At 41.2% G+C, this 22521-nt stretch overlaps 1 protein-coding gene across 6 annotated transcripts in view; it reads left to right on the top strand.

Moving 5' to 3' along the window:
• The window catches only part of MTCL1 (microtubule crosslinking factor 1), a 256548-nt gene that overhangs the window by 49508 nt on the left and 184519 nt on the right, over window positions 1–22521 (top strand). For all 6 annotated transcript variants that reach the window (XM_073631361.1, XM_073631363.1, XM_073631360.1 and 3 more), the window contains exons 2-3: window positions 14156–14380; window positions 21106–21264. In XM_073631361.1, coding sequence (XP_073487462.1) covers window positions 14156–14380; window positions 21106–21264 — 384 coding nt within the window. The remainder of the gene's footprint in view (window positions 1–14155; window positions 14381–21105; window positions 21265–22521) is intronic.

The raw sequence follows: 22521 nt of genomic DNA, 5'->3' as shown, positions 1-22521 counted from the left end.
GTGTTGGAAAATCATTGTAATTGATTAGTTCTTTTTTTGTGTGACTAGGCCTTGTTATTGCACATGTTCCAGGTCCAAACTTCAGCTGAGTTTGGAGGAAAAGTTAAGCTGTCTATATATTTTCGTTCAAAAAAAGGGAACCAATTCCCTCATTCTCACATTTGGTGTGCATGTGGGAATCCACCCTGCTGTGTCTTTATATTCTGACAGCGGGGAGACTCCCCCACCTACCCATTGTCAGAATACACTGATCAACTGTGGCACTGATCAAACTGGAAATTTTCCAGAAGTCCCGCTCATGAGAAGTCAATAGATCGACTTCACATGAACAGGAATGGCTGTACATCGATCGAAATTCAGGCAGTTCCTGCTGAAATCTGTGTATGGCCAGCTTTACATTGGTAATTGAGACAAGCATGAACACTACTCTTACTAAACATTGCTTTATTTTGGCACCTTCCTTCTCTGAGCAAAAATTGTGTCAGTATCTGCTGATTGCAATTTACATGAATTATTTAGTGTACTCAGGCTTTCTAACAATAAAAATAAGATAGGAAATCTACTTGCTAAAAAATACATGATCTCGCCTTTATTTACACAATATTAAAATGAAAATAAGTGGATTTACTGGGAGGCTAATTGCAGAATATTTCTAAATGACATCAGTGAGGGTCTTAACTGCTTGATCAGACACTCATTAGTCTCAGTAAATGCTTAGTCGTCATCAACCCTTCCAGATGGTGTCACAAAAGATAGAACAGGTCATTGTTTTCTAATTACATAGATCTCAAATGTGCCTCATTATGGACAGGTCTGTGTTAGGATCTCCCTACCCTTACATACATGGATGATGTAGATTTCACCCCAGAGCAGCAAAGTATGAAACCTACTTCACAGGAATGTAGTCACTGCACAGTGTATGGGTAACAAACAGGGTTTTGAAAGAATTCAAATATGAAGTATTTGGTCACAAAGGTCAAATTACATGCTGGAAAAATGTCATTGGAGCATAAAATCATTTAGGAAGAGGAATGATCATTTTACCGAGGTAAAAATAGAACCATTGGTCAAGCCCCAAGCAGGAAGTCGTGGTCGCGTTGCGGTTTATTATCAAATATCCATTTTGTAGCATATTTCAGTGTTTTATGGATTTTTTTTCTGCCAAAATGTATATAGAGTGGGGAAAATTGTTATTTGATCCCCTGCAGATTTTCTAAGTTTGCCCACTTACAAAAAAATTAAGGGTCTATCATTTTTATCATAGGTGTATTTTAAATGATAGAGAAAGAATATCAACCAAAAATCCAAAAAAAAAAAACACATGATACAAATGTTATAAATTGAGTTGCAGTTCAGTGAGTAAAATAAGTATTTGATCCCCAAGCAAAACATGACTTAGTACCTGGTGGAGAAACCCTTGTTAGCAAGCACAGAAGTAAGAGGTTTCTTGTTGGTTACCAGGTTTGCACACCTCTCAGGAGGGATTTTGGTCCACTCTTCTTTACAGATCTTCTCTAAATCCTTAAGGTTTCTTGGCTGTCTCTTGTCAACTTGAAGTTTCAGCTCCCTCCATAAATTTTCTTTAGGATTAAAGTCTGGAGACTGGCTAGGCCACTTCATGACCTTAATGTGCTTCTTCGTGAGCCACTCCTTTGTTGCCTTGGCGGTATGTTTTGGGTCATTGTCATGCTGAGGATTCACGACCCATCTTAAGTGTTCTGGCTGAGGAAAGGTTCTCACCCAAGGTTCTCATTCAAGATTTTACAATAGATGGCCCCGTCCATTGGCCCCTCAAAGTGGCAAAGTTGGCTTGTACCTTTAACAGAGAAACAGCCCCAAAGCATAATGTTTCCACTTCCACCTCAGTGCTTGACTGTAGAGATGGTGTTCTTAGGGTCATAGTCAGCATTTTTCTTCCTCCAAACACAGTCGAGTTAATGCCAAAGAGCACAATTTTGGTCTCATCTGACCACAGCACTTTCTCCCAAATCCATCATTTAGATCTTTATTGGCAAACTTCAGACGGGCCTGTCCATGTGCCTTCTTGAGAAGGGGGAGCTGGCGGGCGCTGCAGGAGTTTAATCCATGGCGGCGTATTGTGTTACCTATGTTTTTTTGGTGAATGGTGAATGTGGTCCCAGCTGCCTTAAGGTCATTCACAAGCTCCTCCTGTGTAGTTCTGGGCTGATCCCTCACTTTTCTCGCGTTCAGCCTTACCCCATAAGGCGAAATCTTGCATGGAGCCCCAGACCGAGGGCGATTGATGGTTATTTTGTATTTCCTCCATTTGCGAATAATGGCTCCAACAGTTGTCTCCTTCTCACCAAGCTTCTTGCTGATGGTCTTGTAGCCCAGTCCAGCCTTGTGCAGATCTACAATCTTGTCCCTGACATTCATTGACAGCTCTTTGGTCTTGCTCGTGATGGTGGGTTTGAATGGAAGAAAGAGATTCTGTGGACAGGTGTCTTTTATACACATGTATAAGGAGTTGTCGTTAGGAGCACCTTCTTAAATTGACATGACTAATCTATCTATGAGCACATACTGTAGCCAGTCTGTGAAAGACAGAATTATTGTTGGTTGGTAGGGAATAAAATACTTATTTTACTCGCTGAACTGAAACTCAATTTGTATCATGTGTTTTTTTCTGGATTTTAGGTTTGTTATTCTGTCTCGATCATTTAAAATACACCTACAATAACAATTACAGACCCTTCATTTCTTTGTAAGTGGGCAAATTTTACTAAATCTGCACGGGATCAAATTATTTTTCACACTGTATGTTCACGAATGCATCAGAAATGGGAGCTATTTATAAGGTCATCATTTGGAGGCTTTTTTCCTTGCCCCTTCATGGCAGGGTAACAAAGGAAAGGTGAGTATATGCTAATTGCGAGGGGACATTAAAGTGAACCTGTGCTGTAACCTGGGTGAAGCAGGGGTTAATTTTTTTGGAACCACCAGGTGTTGTGTGAGGCAGCCCATGTAAGTGTGTGAGGATGCTGCAGCTGCACAGGGTGGATAAAAATAGATGATTTAAAAAAAAAAATCTAAAAAAATCAGATTTTTATAATTTAAATCTGATTTTTTTTTATTTCAATCAGATTTTTTTTATTTTTATCAAATTTATTTTAATAAAACGCTTTTTGGAGTAAAAATCTATCTAAAGATAGTTTTCTACTTAAGATACAATAATAATTTAGTTTATTCAGCATGAAATAGAGCTTAATTATGTAGCATGAGGCTGTATATTCTGCAATATTTCAATTTTTGGTAAACTCATTCAATGAATCCAAGCTCTGCAAGCTGAGGTAACATGCACTGCATTGATGCATTCACACAATTTTACAGTACCCATGAGATAAAACAAAGTTCAGGAATATTCCTTTACCCCAATGTTTTGCAAATCTATGTACAATACAAACTTAAAGCGGAGGTTCACACAAAAATTGAACCTCCGCTTTTCAGAACCCTCCCCCCCTCCAGTGTCACATTTGGCACCTTTTAAAAAAATTTTTTTGCAGGACTCCCTCGTTAAGTGATTGTTTGAAGAGAAATTCATCTGTACCAGGCTCTAATTGTGAGGAGGAAGGGCAAGCAGTAAAAATGAAAGTGAAACCTAAGCAGCTTATAAACCTTGTGATCTTTCTGCATATAGCTTGAGGTCTGTTGTTCCTCCCCTGAGGAGCAAAATAACAGCAGGCTGTAAAAGAGACCCAGTTTGGGAATATTTTCATGAAGTTCCTCTACCTATAAGCAGGTATGCGTGCAAAATGCAAGCAATGCAACAAAGAGATACAAGGCCTGGAGGCCCAAATGAAAAAACATCATGAGAAGACATGCTGTGTTGAAAGGACCGTGTTTGACGATTTTTTTATGTGGACCCAGCTGATATATTCAGTTTAAGTTCTTTTGTTTGTTTTTTCAAAGATATTTTGTTTATGCACTTCATTTACTAAACATTGATGTAAAAGCAAATATAAGAATATGTAATATAATGTTATTGTTTTAATTAAATAAGAGAATTCGAGTAGTTCTCCAACTATGTGTGATTAACCCATTAACCTAAAACTGGTTCTGATATCGCTGTTTTACTAACCTGACAGCTTATTATACTAAATAGGAGACCTTAATTTTGTTTGCAAATATTATAGATTCTAACTACCAGCAAGAATAAGTCCTTACATTTAAAGAACACCTGTCATTTCAGATCCCTCATGGCAGCGCCTGTTAGCGGGCATCCACTCACCTGCTGCTGCCACGTCCCTCGGGAGGGAGAAGATCCGATTGCCTCCGCCACTGCCGATGGCTCCGGTAAGCGGCGGAGGGCACCGGAGCGAAGCGGGGGGGACCCACTCCCACCGCCGATATAAGTGATCTTGCGGCGAATCGGCTGCAGAGACCACTATTATCGGAAAACGGACCGCCAGCCAAAGAAGGTAACGGGGTTAGCTTACCGCCAGCCAAGGTAAGAAGATACCGGGGTTAGCGGACCGCCAGTCAAAGAAAATACCGGGGTTAGCTGTCCTTATGACAGCTAGCTGCTGCCATAATATTGATATTCCTCTTCAAAGTTAGGATGCATATCAGCGTGCGGCGGTCCGTAAGTGGTTAAAAATTATGATTTAAATCGAGTTGATTTAAATCAAGCCTTTTTACTAGTGATTTAAATCATTGTTTAAAATTTAAATCAAATCCATGAGCGCCCCCAAACGCATGCCGTTTGCGTGCAGGCAACCGATACAATTACATGGGCTGCCTGTGAGCAGCATCTGGCAGTTCAAGCTGCATAAATGCAGAGCCCATTCACCTACTTTGGGCCTCAGTGCCAGTGTAAATGAGGCCTAAGGAGTGTTCATATTATCTTAGTTGCTGAACTCTTATTATTGAACACAAAACAAAAGATGGCACACAGGGTCTGCCAATCTTGGGTACAAAAACCACAGCAATCACTGCAGAAACAGTTACAAACCAAATGAGATTGCTTGGCTTTTTAAAAAGCGGAGAGTGTATTGAAGAAACAATCTGCAGATTTCAGTTGAATTGTTGAATAACAAAACATGGCTTGTATGTTTATTACATAGCAAAGCAATTCAAACAAGGGTACTGTAGTGGTTGTGTGCTGTAGGGAAACATGGGGGGGGTCAATTGTTTTAGTGTCACCAGGTCGTTTCCTGCAATAAAACCCCCCTTAGACTCATTTGTGAGCAATAATCAAGAATTCATGTGAGCTGTGCTATGGATATAACATAAACTGGCAGCCCTTTGTATCCTTTTCCAGACAGATTCATAAGGTCCATTTCCTGTTCTAAGAGGCCATCTGTGAGGCTCCATCTGTCTCCCACCTGTACCTGACTCCTAATCTCCTGACACTTGGTTATCACTTGTGCTGAGACATCTATTTATATCCTTATGGCCTTGCTGTGATTGCATAGTTGAAGTTGCCCATAGTAACTGTTCAGACCCCAGCTGCTGCTTTACTTATGCAGGCTAGAATTTCAAAGGTGCCATTTGATTGGTTATTGTGGGCAAATAAGTCTTTATTTTTTTTTAAATCCTTAGTTTACTAGTTTTTGATATAGTAAGGAAGGATAGATCCTCTGTCAGTTGTGTATTGTTGTTGGTGTCCCCATTGAGGAGATATCCTCTCATTTCTCCTAGAGATACAACATAATAGGAAGTGATAGGAAATATCAGTAAAGTGAGGGGAATTCCCACTTTGACAGTTGCCACCAGAGCAGGTAACTACATCAGGGGATTTCCCCCATACTCTCCAGTGACAACTGTAATGACAACAGTCACCATTACACGAAGTAAGAGTTAAAGTGATTGTGAAGGCTCGTCTTTTAAAAAAAAAATTAAAAATGTTATACTTATCTCCTCAGTGCAGTTGGTTTTACACAGAGCAGCCCAGATCCTCTTCTCGGGTCCCTCTTCTGTGCTTCTGGCCCCCTTCCTCCTGTTCAGTGCTCTCACAGCAAGCAGCTTGCTATGGGGGCACCCGAGCCGAGTCACAGCTCCCTGTGTCCATTCATACACGGATTCCCTACCCGGCTCTGCCCCCCCTCTCTCTCTCTCTCCTGATTGGATAGCTGACTTTGATTGACAGCAGCGACAGCCAATGGCGCCGCGGTTGTGGCTCAGCCATTCAGGAAGAACACCTGAGACATTCATGGACATCGCTGGACAGAGAGGGACCTCAGGTAAGTGTTAGTGGGATGCTACACTCAGAAGGCTTTTTATCTTAATGCATAGAATGCATAAAGATAAAAAAAACCTTCTGACTTTACAATCTTTTTAAAGTGGTTGTAAGCCTGAAGACATGAAATATGAACAAAGCATTTCCCTCTATAGTACAGTGAGGGAAAAAAGTATTTGATATTTTATAGTATTTGAATAAAAAACGCAGAGATGATTAAATACCACCAAAAGAAAGCTCTATTTGTGGGGAAAAAAAGGATGTCAACTTTGTTTGGGTACTGCGTCGCACAACAGCGCAATTGTCAGTTAAAGCGATGCAGTGCCGAATCGCAAAAAATGGACTGGTCATTCAGCAGCCAAATCTTCCAGGGCTGAAACAGTTAATCCCTGTAGTAATAGCAAGCTAACAGCCCCTCATTATTCAACATCCTAACAAATTTTTTTTATGTTCAGATCAGAATTAAGCCATGCTCCCTTATTGCACCCCTTGTGCAGGATAAGAGCAGGGAAAGCTCTAATCACATCCCATGAGCTGATTATATTTACTGGTTTAGGTGTACTCTGCAACGACATGCTAGGAAGAGCCCATAAAAATGTATGTTTCTGCATGTGTTGGCTGATAGTTGGTGATATGAAGACACCATAAAAAGGACCATGTCTAGTGTTTTGTGATTACCAGCACTTTGGGGGAAAAAAAGAAACCTAAGATTTAAGTGGTTGTAAACTCTTACATATACCCAGTAAAGTGACTGGCCTCAAGTGATACACAGAGATGAACCAAATCCTTCTACATACGCTGTACATGTTTATCTGCTGTCTTCTGTTTTCTTTAGCCCTTCAAATGCCAGAATTTATCAAGCTTGTCTGAGCTATTAAAAAAAAGGGGGCGGGGAACTGAAGTTACACTCTGCAGAGCTCAGTGAGGAGACCTCTGAAAACTGATTGGAGAGAAGGGACACACCCCCCACCACACAGTACACAGAAACAGAGATGAGGCTGTCAATCAGCTGCCGCTCGATCCCCTGTCACCTTTTTTCTCTTGGTGTCAGGAAAACTTGCCAGAAGTGATTCATGCTGATAGCAGAGGAACGAATCAGCAGACGGAAAAAAACACGTCATGCTCATAGTTGAGACAAGTACAAACAGGGATATGCTTTGTTCATATTTCATGTCTGAGGATTACAACCTTTAATGAGACCCTGTCAGGAAAAAAAAACTACAGTTGCCTTGGTACATTACTGGAATTTATTATATTATCATTTGTTACAGATGTTTTATAGTGCCAACAATTTACAATATTGTACACTCACATAAGTCGCTGCCCTCAAGCAGTTTACAGTCAAAGTTTTATATCTCACATGCATACTAGGACCAATTTAGAAGGGAATCCATTACTGTAACGACATGTCTTTGGGCGGAAACTGTAGTACCTGGAGGCACAGGGAGAGAAAGCAATGGATGGGATTTGAACCCAGGACATGTAAAGCAGGAATACCAAGCAACTAAGCCTGCCATAGCCTCCAAAACCTGCTGTTAGGCCAAATGCAGGCCAATCTGACAGTGGAAAGCTCCAGTACTTTTCCAGTCTTCCTGGATGACCACCTCTTCCTGCCTTCTGTGCATTCCTACTGGCCAGTCTTGAAGCCCAACATACGGATGGACCAATAGAAGTGTTTGGGGCAGGGGGCAGTGGTAAATCTCCACACTCTGTAAGTGCGCATGTTTGTCTGTTGGAATAGCCTAGTATTTGACTTTGGGAGGCTGCTGCAGGTATGTGCAAGCATGTATAGATGCACTTTATACCTGTAGCAGATTCTTTGACAATCTCACAAAATGTTTTTTCCTCCCTTGGACACCTTTGCTTCAGGGGAGGAAAAAGCAGCATAAAAAATTTGCCTAAAGCCGCATTTGGGTGATCATTTATTCCATTGGCCAGAATATTAATTCATTCTGGCCATTGGAATGAATGAAAGCACGCAGAACGGAGGTGTGTCAGAGTTGCAGGATCTAAGGAGCCACCTGGTCTTCACCAGAGTCACTGGAGGTGTGGATGTTGAGCTGAGAGACAGCCCCCACGGTCTATGCACAGGAGGCTAGGAACCAAGGAACCCTACTGCAGCTATCTTGGAAGGGACGCCAGGGGAAAGGACACAGGGAGCAAGCATAAAGTGCAGGAGAGAGGGGGATGCTGATCAACGGTGCAGAGAGAGAGAGAGAGACTCAGTAAGCTCAAAAGGGCTGCAGGCAAACAACAACGAGAAACAAATGAGAGAAACACACACAACAACAGGAAAAGAAGGGATCCACGAACAGAAACCGAAGGGAATATAACTGCACAGCCAGAGGGAAACACTGAGAACAAACACAGGATCAAACAACACACAGAATATGGGAATACGCAGACAGCGCCGAACACCACAGCAACATAGAGGTCCAGATCGATGTGTAGGTGGTTTCCGCTGCAGCTCCTCACATATGGTCGGTTGGCGGGTGGGTCTGGTGCACTTACCCCATCTATGCAGCGCTTCATCGGCGACTTCCCTTGCTCCTCGGCGGTGGTGGTGGCGATGGCTCTCCCTTCCCCTGCTCTCCACGGGCATCGGCAGCTTCCGTTTCCTCCCTGCTCCTCAGTGGCCAATTGGGACTCTTCTCTTTTTGGCCAATTAGAAACCGGGTCTCAGACTTGCTTCTGATTGGCCGGATTGAGGATCAGTGTTACAACAGCGAATATTAATTTGCTGTTGTAACACCTGGGTGGGCTCATGGCGCAATTCTCTGCGCTCCAAGCCCACACTATTTTGAAGCCTATTAGAGCCTATGGCTCTAAACAGGTGCTTAAAAAAAATACCCCCGCTGCTGTAATTCAGGCGCCCGGCATCCTGAAAGGGGCTGGATGTCTAAATTGGGGGTGGCCGTGGCGGCCATGGATAGATTCATGCTATGCATGAATCTATCCATTATTTATGCAGGGAGCGGCGCCCGTGCGCTCTTAGTGGATGGGCCGCCCCTGTTCAAATGAATGGGCTGCCGTGCCTGTGCAAAACTTGGCTTGCAGAGGTGCAATCAGCGTGAACCTAGTCTAATACACCACCTGTATTATAGTGCCCCCACTCTGGATGAAGGCCCCCAATCTGGGGGGGGGGGGGGGTATTAGATGTACTAGGAGATTTAGATACACTAACAAACTGAAGCTAAACTCCAGCATACAGTTAAAACAACAGTTTTGTTCATTTTGGAATAAAGGTTTTACATAAATAGAAGCTGATCATTGTAAGCACCCCTGTAAATGATTTGTTTCAGCCCTCTAAAGCATTGCTTAGATTTGCAGGTTGCGCCTTGTTTTTGTGGCGTTTGTCAGCAAAAATGGGGTTAATACAGGCAGTGAGGAGGCGTGACATCGCCTCTGGAGCGTGATCTGAACGCTGATCGGACTTCAGAGGCGAGGGAGATTTAGACGCAGATCTAAATCTACCCTAATTACTACACTTGCAGGAGAGCTTGTTCTTTTGAAAAACAACAGACTTACTGGCCAGATCACAAGGTGAAAATAAGAGAAAGAAATCCTACAAAAAGAAAATGAATGCAGTCTGGTAGATGGAGATGTCTTTGTAGGGCAGCAGTAAAATATATATGAACATGTTTTTTTTTCTTTAGCATGTGTGCTTTGTTTAATTCATGTTGTATCACTTCAATACAAGCAAAGCAACATCTGAATGAGTCCACTTAAGCTCCCAGTGTTTAATAATGGTCTGTTTTCTGTTTGGTTTGGTTAATGGGATACTGTGTCTATGTTAATACTGAGAACTGCTGTATTGGAAAGTTTTCCTCCTACATGCATTTGCTTTGGCATACTGTACCTCCTTCCTGCCTTAAATTGAGTGCAAACCTAATAATAGTGTGTTCATATCCCAGGGGCAGTAGGCTGGTAATGGAAGGAGTACATCTCTCAGACGAAGGATTCTATCTTAGGAGAACCATCTGAAACATTATATTCGTGTTTTGTTGCCATCCAAATAACTGTAAATAACATTATTATGCAATTGTCTTGTCTCTTGTTATGACCGTGGCCTTGGAGTAGAACAAAGTACCAGGGAATATTTGTTGCCATTGCACATTGTGTTTCTTTTTGTACATACAGAAGGTATTTAAAACATTTTCCAATCCATTGAAGAGACAGATGGGGTTATGTAATAATGCAAGGAACAATGTGGAAAGTGTAGTAGCACGCTTTTCATTGTGCTAGCCGCTGGAAAGGAAAAATCTCATCGGTCGCTGTGGGCAAATGCACTTTGTACACTGACATTGCACTTTGCCTTACCCAATAAATCTTTGTGTATACATAATAGTTCAGACTATTTTAGGCATAGATGGCATTTTCAGGAAATCTTTGGAAACTGTGATGGTTTGCAAAATGCATTAATCTTAAAACCTGATCACTTTATGGTAGAGAGATCACTAAAGTTCAACTCCAGGAAACCTAAAAGCCCTACTTTGTAGAGGAACTGTTTCTGCACTGCAGGGGTTATCTGCTTGTTTATGTCTAGGCCGCAGGGGTCTCCAAACTATGGCCCTCCAGTTGTTCAGGAACTACAATTCCCATCGTGAATGTGAGTCTGGAGGGCTATAGTTTGGAGATCCCTTATCCCTTGGGGATGGTAAAGCAGTTTTACTTACCTGATCCTCCTCTTCATTGACAGACTGCACTCCCCCATGTTTCAATGGTGGACTGTTCCTCAGTGTCTTCACATCCTGTGCAGGGCTATGGTTCCTGCATCTGTCTTGATGGACCTTAGATTGCTGGAGCATAGGGGAGAACAGGCAGTGTGGTCTGGTCTAGCAGCACAGAGGAGCCTGTGGGAATGGAGAATCGGGTAAGTAAAAGCGCATTACCAAGTCCCCTATACCTAAATTAGCAGTTAAAGCATTTGTAAAGATATTTTTTTAAATAACAAACATGTACTTACCTGCTCTGTGCAATGGTTTTACACAGAACAGTCCCAACCTTCCTCTTCGTAGGTCCCCAGCTGGTGTTCTGTATCCCTCCCAGTTGCCAAGTGCTGCCCTAGCATGCCAGCTTTCTATGGGGGTACTCATGCGTGTTCGCTCCAGAGCCACCTCTGTGTGTCCATAAGACACAGAGAGCATGCCTCAGCCCCGCCCTCGCTCCTGCCTCACTGGCTGTGATTGACAGCAGGAGGCCAATGGGAGAGCCTTGGCTCTTGTGCACATCTTTGTATCAAGATCGGGCTTAGGTAAGTATTAGGGAGGCTGCGGAGTGGGGGATGTGGAGCTGCACACTGAAGGATTAGAAAGCATGAAGGTAAAAAACCTTCAGCCTTTACAAACACTTTAACCCTTGCAGTGTTATGCCGCGTACACACGGTCGGACTTTACGGCGGACTTTGCCCGGCGGATTTTTCAACGTACTTTCCGACGGACTTTGTGAATGAACGGACTTGCCTACACACAATCCACCAAAGTCCGTCGAATTCGTACGTGATGACGTACGACCGGACTAAAACAAGGAAGTTCATAGCCAGTAGCCAATAGCTGCCCTAGCGTGCCTTTTTGTCCGTCGAACTAGCATACAGACGAGCGGACTTTTCGACCGGACTCGATTTCAACGGATAAATTTTAAACAAGTTTAAAATCTAAGTCCGTCCAACTTTTGAGAAAACAAAGTCCGCTGGAGCCCACACACATCGAATTGTCCGACGAAATCCAGTCCGCCGTAAAGTCCGCTCGTGTGTACGCGGCATAAGATTTAGATTTCCTGAAGTTCAGCTTTAAAGTATGTGTTATAGTGGTTGTTATAGATGACTGTAGTCTGCACTGTTTCTGATACCTTTTCATATTTGGTAATCTTTGGTGCAGGTAATTGTACATGGAACTGCACACAACACGGCTTGATGAGATCTGTATCATTATAGTTAATAACTTTAACAGAAAGAAAAATCAGATATTTGGACAATGCCTTTGACTGTAATAGCATAGATCACATCATAAATTTCACATACAGTTTCACTTGCATTTCACAGCATTAAAAGTAAGTTAGATGGACTTGATGCTCTGTATATTGGTATTGTATATTGATCAAAAGTATGTGACTCCCTCCAAACTAAAGTTCAGATGTACAAAGGCAGGACAATAAGGACATGGCTTGATGAGTTTGGTGTGTAGGAACTTGAGTGGTCTACACAGAGCTACTGAACTTGTTTGTGATGAATTGGAATGCCTATTGTGAGCCTTTTGTTGTGGTAGATTTGGATGTGTGATGTGACAGTGTCAGACATTATTTAGCATCTCAGAACTTTGCTGTAAGACGGGGTCTCCAAACTTTTTAAACAAAGGGCCAGTTTATTGTGCTTCAGACTTTAGGGGGGCTGGACTGTGGCCAGTGGGAGTAGAACATGTCCTGGTGTCAGTGGGAGTAAACAATGCCCCATCTTTGGTATTAGGGAAAATATTAGTGCCCCGTTGTTTGTGTCAGTGGAAGGCATAGTGCCCCATCATTGGTATCGGTGGGAGGAATAGTGCTCCATCATTGATGGCAGTGGAAGGAATAGTGTGCCATCACTGATATTAGTGGGAGGAATAATGCCCCATCACTGGTATTAGTGGGAGGAATAGTGCCCCATCATTGGGTCCATTGGCAGGAATAGTTTGCCATCATCGATATCAGGGGGGGAGGAGTCATGCTCCATCGTTTGTGTCAGTGTGAGTCATAGTGCCCCATTGTTGGTGTCAGTGGGAAGAATAGTGCCTTAATCAGTGTGATGAATAGTGCCCTAAGGGCCAGATAACGGTATACAAAGGGCCACATTTTTTATTTTTTTATTTTATTTATTTCAGGTACTTATATAGCGCCATCAATTTATGCAGCGCTTTACATATACATTGTACATTCACATCAGTCCCTGCCCTCAAGGAGCTTACAATCTAAGGTCCCTAACTCACATTAATACATACACATACTGGGGCCAATTTAGACAGGATCCAATTACCCTCCCAGCATGTCTTTGGAGTGTGGGAGGAAACCGGAGTACCCGGAGGAAACCCACACAGGCACAGGGAGAACATGCAAACTCCAGGCAGGTAGTGTCGTGATTGGGATTCGAACCAGCGACCCTTCTTACTGCTAGGCAAAAGTGCTACCCACTACACCACTGTGCCACCCACATTCAGCCCCCGGGCCACAGTTTGGCTGCAAGATTTCCTTTTCCATTTATTTTCTCTTTATTAGTAGTTTAGGTGGTTGACAAGACCTATTTGTTGTTCCAAAATTTTAAAAAAACCTACATAGATGTAAAAATCAAGGACCGTGCCTACTTTTCCCAACATTTACCTTTTAGCATACGGTAAATTTAATTACTATACATTAAAGCAATACTTATTTAGGTTTGCTATCTTTCTGGTTTTAAACTAGACTGAAATTTGTGAAAGGTTCTCAGTCAGTGTCCATGTCTCTACATTGGAAAAAGATCCTGACGCAGGTCTGACAGCTGGCAAAACTAAGATGCCTGCTTCCAAGGTGTCCCATATTTCTTCCCCTTATTTGATTAATACCAAGTACTCTGTGCAACAATGAGGAGCAAACTCAGTGTTGTTACTTGCAGCATAACATCAGACACAGTTAAGAAGCTCTTTTATTACAGTATGGTCCAGGCTCCTGTACAATGTGTAAATTGGGATAATTATAATACAGTATGACCAGCTCAGCTTTGGGAACACTTTTCTACAGTATGATATCATGTCTCTTACTATTGCTCCTTTCTTCAGCAGGTATCCAGTTTTGACCATGGCAAAACATCAAAGCCCTAGTATTTTTATTTATTTATTTATTTATTTATTATTGTGCCATAAACAGGATACAAGAAAACAGACATATTCTGTGACTATAGAAAAAATGTACAAATCTTTTGCTTTGCAGTAACGTTTATGTATTTTTCACTAGGATGAGCTTGATGAGCTGCGAGCAGAAATGGAAGAGATGCGTGACAGCTATCTGGAGGAAGATGTTTACCAGTTGCAGGAGCTCAGACGGGAGCTTGACCGAGCCAATAAGAACTGCCGTATATTGCAGTACCGCCTCAGGAAAGCAGAGCAAAAAAGCTTAAAAGTTGCACAGACCGGCCAAGTGGATGGAGAGCTTATCAGGAGTCTGGAGCAAGACTTAAAGGTACAAGAAACCTTGTCCTTTTTTATGTTCTGTTGGGCGTTCTGTTTGCTGGTTTTATCTTTAATGTAATAAATTGCGGCAAGTATAATGTGCGTTGGAAAATAGATCCCTGCTGCTGTTAATGATATTCAGTGTTTAGTAACACTGGGCCTCATGGATAAATGTACATAAAAAAGAAGAGTTCCTTCTGTGTTTAGAAACCATTCTTATCCTTTCATTCACCCTTGCTGCACTGGAAACATGAAAGAGAAATTTCAATTGGTTACGGCCAGTATCAGCTGGTTCAGCAGAAACTTCTGTTGAACGGGCAGGCTGGGAAAACCAGCAGACATTGCATAGTTAGTACAGCGAGTTCCTCAATTCAGCCCGCTGGGTTGAACAAAAAAAAACTACCTATGTGTACCAGACTTTAGAGAGCCATTCTTTATTCAGACACTATGCTTTTTGGCATGCTATGATATAACCTATACATAACAGCCCCCCTTTCTGAGAACTGGAAGAAAGTAATAGTGCAGCAACGAATCCTGTTCAATTTGGTGCAGACCTGTACACATTATTTTTCAATAATTACCCCCTATATATATAAAAGTAGGTTAAAAACACCAAATAGAAAACAAAAGCCATGAACTTTTTCAATAAATTTATATAAAATCAGTTAGTAAATACTAAACCTAGATTCACACTAGTGCTGCTGCATGATCATGCTTTTTTTCTTTACTATTTGCCTGTTTTTTTAACATGCATTTTTTTATATGTTTTCATGCTAATTCACCTCCCCCCCCCCCCACAGTGCCCACAGCTTATAAATCTTCTTTTTACATTAAAATACTGCCACTACATACATTTTTGGATGATCTGTATACCACGGTTACATGATAAACTACACAGTTTCTCCAGTGCTGACAGTTCAGGTAGGTAGAGATTTCCACTATAGCCTGCATACACGCCCACATGTGTGATGTCAATATCATGTGACCTGGCTAGCTGTGAGAACAAGTAAATGTTCTCTCCAGCATAAAAGACACAACTGAGCATGTGTATGTTGGCTACCCTGCCTATGTTAGCTGGCCTTTCCCAGATAGATAGTGCAGGAGGGGGGGATCTGTGCATACAGGATAAAACAGCCTTTTTACATAATGCAGAGGATTAACCCCTTAGTTCCAAAGTGAGTATAACAAGCATGCTATGCTCCATATACAGACCAATTTTACTGCTGTGGGTTTAGTAACACTTTAAGATAAAAAAAAACTTTACAACCCCTTTAAGCATTGCTGAGTGGGAGGGCTGCAATGGTTCGTAGCGAGAAGCTCCATGGAGAGGATGTCCTGTGCATGTACCATTATTTACCGTTGTGCTCATAAGTTTACATACCCTGGCAGAATTTATGATTTCTTGGCCATTTTTCAGAGAATATGAATGATAACACAAAAACTTTTCTTTCACTCATGGTTAGTGTTTGGCTGAAGCCATTTATTATCAATCAACTGTGTTTTCTCTTTTTAAATCATAATGACAACAGAAACTACCCAAATGACCCTGATCAAAAGTTTACACACCCCAGTTCTTAATACCTTTTATTGTCCCCTTTAACATCAATGACAGCTTGAAGTCTTTTGTGGTATTTGTGGATGAGGCTCTTTATCTTCTCAGATGGTAAAGCTGCCCGTTCCTCTTGGCAAAAAGCCTCCTGCACAGTTCCTGTGAATTCTTGGGCTGTCTTGTATGAACTGCATGTTTGAGATCTCCCCAGAGTGACTCAATGATATTGAGGTCAGGAGACTGAGATAGCCACTCTAGAACCTTCACTTTATTCTGTTGTAGCCAATGACCGGTCAACTTGGCCTTGTGTTTTGGATTATTGTCATGTTGGAATGTCCAAGTACATCCCATGCGCAGCTTCCTGGCTGATGAATGGAAATGTTCCTCCAGTATTTCTTGATAACATACTGCATTCATCTTGCCATCAATTTGACCAAATTTCCTGTGCCTTTATAGCTCACACATCCCCAAAACATCAGCGATCCACCTCCGTGTTTCACAGTAGGGATGGTGTACCTTTCATCATAGGCATTGTTGACTCCCAAATGTAGTGTTTATAGTTGTGGCCAAAAAGCTCAAGTGTTGGTCTCATCACTCCAAATGACTTTGTGCCAGAAGGTTTGAGGCTTGTCTCTGTGCTGTTTGTCATATTGTAAGCAGGATACTTTGTGGCATTTGCGTAGTAATAGCTTTCTTCTGGCGACTCGACCATGCAGCCCATCTTTCTTCAATCTTTTCTTATTGTGCATCTTGAAACACCCACACCACATGTTTTCAGAGAGTCCTGTATTTCACCTGAAGTTATTTGTGGGTTTTTCTTTGCAATCCAAACAATTTTCCTGGCAGTTGTGGCTGAAATTTTAGTTGGTCTACCTGACCGTGGTTTGGTTTCGAAAGAACCCCTCATTTTCCACTTCTTGATTAGAGTGTGAACACTGCTGATTGGCATTCTCAATTCCTTGGATATCTTTTTATATCCCTTTCCTGTTTTATACAGTTCAGCTACCTTTTCCCGCAGATCCTTTGACAATTCTTTTGCTTTTTCCCCATGACTCAGAATCCAGACACGTCAGTGCAGCACTGGATGAAAGATGCAAGGGTCTGTCAGGAGTCCAGAAACTCATTGACCGTTTATACACACACACACACACACTAATTACAAGTAAGCAGATCACAGGTGAGGATGGTTACCTTTGTTAGCCATTCAAACCCCTTTGTCAACTTGTGTGCATGTTATCAGGCCTAAATCACCAGGGTATGTAAACTTTTGATCATGGTCATTTTGGTCGTTTCTGTTGTGATTATGATTTAAAAAGAGAAAACACAGTTGATTGATAATAAATGGCTTCAGCCAAAAACTAACCATAAGTTAAAGAAATGTTTTTGTGTTATCATTCATATTCTCTGAAAAAATAGCCAAGAAATCATAAATTCTGCCAGGGTATGTAAACTTATGAGCACAACTGTAGCTACCTTAATTTTCTAAGTATACCTCTAAACACTATATATTATAGATAGTTATTTCCAAACCGAAATACTAATACACTATAATCTGCACCAAAAAGTATCCTATTATAAAATGAAATTGTTTCTCTTAATGTTAATATAGTGCCTTTATGTAATCAGTATAGATTGGTGTCTGTCAGAGGGTGGTTCTCATGACTTTTTTTCCATTAGCTCTAGTTTTGGCTCCCAATAATTAATCAAGTGTCCTGAATAATTCCCAGATAGACAAAGCTTGCAGAGTTGCTGCATTCCGGACAGTCTTTGGATCACATACTGTATATCACATAATGATTTTGTTCAGGACTTTCGAACACTGGGGGGTGCTTTTTGTCAGTTACAAATGGGCTTCTTAGGAATTGTTGGAAGGGGAAATGTTAAAAAAAAATAAAATCACGTTAGTATGCTTTGGCAAACTGGGTCTTATTAGGCAGCGGTTCCAGAACTGTGATCACGCATCAAATGCCAAGTCTTTTTTTCTGTGGTGCTTTTAACCTTGTTGAGCAGCAACAGTGAGTCATTATGTAGCAAATACAAAAACCAATGCCGGAAATTCACAGCAGCATCTATGAACCAGTCTGGATGGCTGGATAGATGTATAATCAAATGCATGATCCTCCAGTAGCATAGCCCAGCATATTTAGGAAGAGCCAGCTCAGATGACATTGTGGCATTTAGCTTTATTTTGAAGCAGTCTAGTTATTTAGAAATAATTAAATATTCAGTTACATTATAATGTCTACTATGTTTAATTGGTGCTAAAACACCTCATCCAGTGAAAGCATGGCCCTGCCCTGCATTTTAGACTTTATCTTCTTGCCGATTCTCTAGTTCACAGGTTCCTAAAAGGTATGCAGGGTCAACTGGTCAAAGATGTGTTGAAAATCAGCTGGTTCAGCAAGGACAGGCTGAATTTTAATCGATCTGTGGTCATTCCCACTCAAGAGAAGTCAATCAACCGAAAGTCAGAAATCCATATTTGCAAGAAGGTGATCAATAGAGCAACTAGCATCTTCAGAGGAAAAGACCAGTGGTGTCTATCCTCATGTTAATCCTATGGCAGTAGAATAATATTTTAAGATATTTAGTCATTTAAAATTATGCATGTATCATTTAATAATATTTTTGGAATTTGGATAATATGACTACATAATGTCATCAATGTCAATGTCAGTATGTGTTATAAAGTATACCAATTCACAGCGCTCGCGAAAAAATACATATGTCCATGAAGTCCTTATTAATAAATTCACTTGAGCTCTGGAAAATTTGACCCCCTTTTTGACCAGGCCATTTTTTGCTATTCAGCACTGCGCTACTTTAACTGGCAGTTGCACGGTAAGGCTCGGTTCACACTAGGGGCGGCACGACTTGCAGGTCGCCTCACCGAGGTGACCTGCACACGACATCCACGGCGACTTGCAAAACGACTTCTGTATAGAAGTCTATGCAAGTCGCCTCAAGTCACCCCAAAAGAAGTACAGGAACCTTTTTCTAAGTCAGATTAGAATGGTTCCATTTTCTAAGTAAGATTAGAATTGTACAGAACGGGAGGCGACTTGTCAGGCGACTAGGTCGCCTGACAAGTCGCCCCTGTGTGAACCGGCACTAATGCAACGCTGTACCCAAATTAAATGTAATTTTTTCCCCACAAACAGCTTTCTTTTGGTGGTATTGGATCACCACTGAGTTTTATTTTTTTATTGTATGAATGAAAGAAGACTGAAATTTTTGGGGAAAAAAAACATTTTTTTTTACTTTCTGATATGAAACATAGCCAATAATTATTTTTTTTAATTTTTGTTTAGAACAAATATCTTCATAAATTTAGGCCAAAATGTATTCTGCTACATGTGTTTGGTAAAAAAAAAAAAAAAAGAAAAATGTATTTTGATTGGTTTGCGTGAAAGTACAAACGCTGGTATACAGTGAATACTGGATTTTTTTTAATATATATAATAGTAATGGCGGTGATCAACGACTTAAAATGAGACTACAATAGCGTGACGGGAAGTCTGACGCTAAGGGGGAAACTGACTAACTGACAATAACATCACCAGTAACACTAATACAGTGACCAGTGCTAACAATATACACTGTCATTGACTAATGACACTGGCTAGGAATGGGTTAACATCTGGGGTGATCAAAGGATTAAATGTGTGCCTAACAATGTTTCTTGTATGTACTGTGTGCTGATTTTACTAAGCAAAGTGCCTGTTTTTACTCCCTGCTTGGCATATCACTGCTGTCTGTAGAAAGCCCTGTGTTGTTTATCAACACAGGGCTCTCTTCTGTCAATCGCTCAGCTGATCAGCAGGTGCCAGCCATAAATCATTGGCTGGGACCCGCTGATCGGCTTGTGCTGTAGCGAATGACAGCACAGTTGGGGTGGCGGGGGCATGCACCCCCTAACCGAAGACGCAAATCACATATATATTTACATTATCCTGCACAGTCAAGCCGCCCTGTAGCAGTAAAGCTACAGGTGGCGGTCGGCAAATGAATGCATTGTCACAATGATCATGGTCACGTTCTGTCACACAGAGTAAACCCATATCATTGTCAGTATTTCTATGTTATTTTTCTAGAATTAATATGTTCTATATAATTATGTCAATGAATAGACCTTCCTCAGGAAATGACTCACTCTAGCAGCACAATAGTGATATTTGTCTTCTGCTGTTGTTGGCCATTTTGACAATAATCTAAAATGACATTGCAGCTGAATATTAAGGTCTAAAATAAAAGGCCATATTTTACCCGGATAGGTTGTGAACAGTTTTAGATTGCATATAAAGGTTACACAGGCATATGTGCTAGAAAGATTTGTACTGTACTGTAAAAGTAGGACTTCCTATACGGCCTGCACATGATTTATTAATATCCTTACATTATTTTTAGCTTTAATTACAACTTTTGCAAAAGATATGTGGATTTGGAACCTGACAAGCACACCAGAAAATAATATTAGATATGTTTACACAGCTGCTAACAACAACCTAAGCTAAAATAGCCCCAGGGCAAAAAAGACATAGCAGCTTCTCATCAGCTTAATTTACTATAAAACACCAAGCACCTGATGATAAGTAAGGCAGACAGTTAAGTCACCGATGCGTGAATAAATTCATATATATATATCAGTTATCACCAGCACCTCCGCTCAATATATATTATGATTCTGGTAAGAAACAAGTGACAAATACATCATAGCGGAAAGCCACTTAGTTGTTTTATTAAGCTGAAAGAAAAGGCACACCCTTATACATATATGCAAAAGAAATGGCAAACAACTCAGCTGCCATTCTGTCCAATGGTGTGATGATGTCAGCACAGACTCCGCCCCAACGTGTTTCGTCCTAGGAGCACCTTGAGTGGAGGTGCTAGTGATAACTGATCCCTGCTGATGTTCCCAATCTGCGTGTGTTGTTGCAAACAACACACGGAAGATTCAAGTCTCACTTCATTATATATATATATATATATATATATATATATATATATATATATATATATATATGCAACTTTAGTTGCAAATGGTGGAAATAAGGCCAGGCAGAGCACAGAGCACTTTTATGTATACAGTAGGAGAAACTATTATGTATTTCTCATTAAAAAAACACACATATTTCTATTTTGTATTGTGTCATTAAAGAAGCTTATTTATGCTTACCTGTTGATAGGTAGCCAAAGATGTATCTGTGAGATTGCACCATGAACTGAAGAGTGTGGAAGAGAAGCGAATCAAAGAAGAAGATGAGAATGAAATATTGCGTCAGCAAATCATTGCAATGGAAGTGACCAAGCAAGCATTGCATAACGAGCTGGACAGAACAAAAGAGGTAAAGAGAGCTAACAGCTAGATGCCCATTTTATGTATGTAGTACAAGTATACTGTAAAATGAACACATGTATTATCCCACAGTTGGGGCACATCTGCATATATTCAAACTGTGCAAGGTCCAGTGCCAAGTCTGTTTCATGACTATTCCTATACACCTCGTTATGAGGGGTTTTTTTAATACTTTTTTCCTGAAAACTTTAAGACAGTCATGAGATGTGTCCTCTTTGGAACCTCTCCTGTTGCTGGGCAGTTCTCAATAAAGCAAAGAGCGGTAATTGCACTACATTGTAAGCACAGTTCTTCATGATGGTCCATAATGCCTTGCACTTGCAGTATGTCCTCAGTCCTCCTAATTGCATGTAGTGCCCAGAAATGTTCAAGAGAGCAAGGCTTTGAAACACTGCCTGCTGAAGAGGTAAGTATGAAGCTTCTGTTGTAATGTTTTCCACCCACGCAGCAGAGTTGGTTTAAGGATACACATATTAAAGGTCATTCTCACTCTTGATGAAATTAACCAGGTTGGTATGCAGCGTGTGCCGCGCAGTTTGTACGGCAATATATTCTTATCGTATTTGTTTTCCTAATGCACTGGCTGCTTTTATTTAACCCGTTTCCAGTAAATGGCAAATGTCCAGAACTTTGTTGTATTGTGTAATTTGTTGAATATATTGACAACTGGCATCTCACTCTTTTATATTCTTATCAATTGGAGCATATGGTCTCTGGCTTTTCAGAGGTGTTGTATGCCTCTTAGGTTTAATTTACTGGCTCTTTAATTAGTTTGTCTAATCCTGATATAGTGTATATATTGTTATAAACTATACGTACTAAGAAGGTCTTTTCAGGATGCACTTTACATTGTACAAATAATAATACCTACAACACTGGTCGATAATCCCTCAAGTCCTTGTAAAGGCTAGAAATTTTTTACCTTAATGCATTAGGGTAAAAGATGGTACAGTATTTGTCATCGCCCCCTCATCGCCCCCTCATCTCCCTGTGTACTTACCTAAGCCCGATTACGATCCAGCTCTGTGCCCGACTGCAGCGGCTTTCTCCTCTTTCTGCTCACAGAGGCAGCAGCGGGAGCCATTAACTACTGTTGCTGTCAGTCAACTCCTGTGAGCAGAGACTGGGGGGCAGGGCTGAGCTGTGCTGTGTGTGTGTCAATAGATGCACACAGCCTGGCTTGTGAACAAGGCCATAGGTGTGCCCTTATAGCAAGTGGCTTTCTGTGGAGGCACATGAAGAAGAG

The sequence above is a fragment of the Aquarana catesbeiana genome, linkage group LG05 (assembly GCF_042186555.1).
Source record: "Aquarana catesbeiana isolate 2022-GZ linkage group LG05, ASM4218655v1, whole genome shotgun sequence".
Taxonomy (NCBI): Eukaryota; Metazoa; Chordata; class Amphibia; order Anura; family Ranidae; genus Aquarana; species Aquarana catesbeiana.
This window is presented reverse-complemented; position numbering and strand designations above follow the sequence as displayed.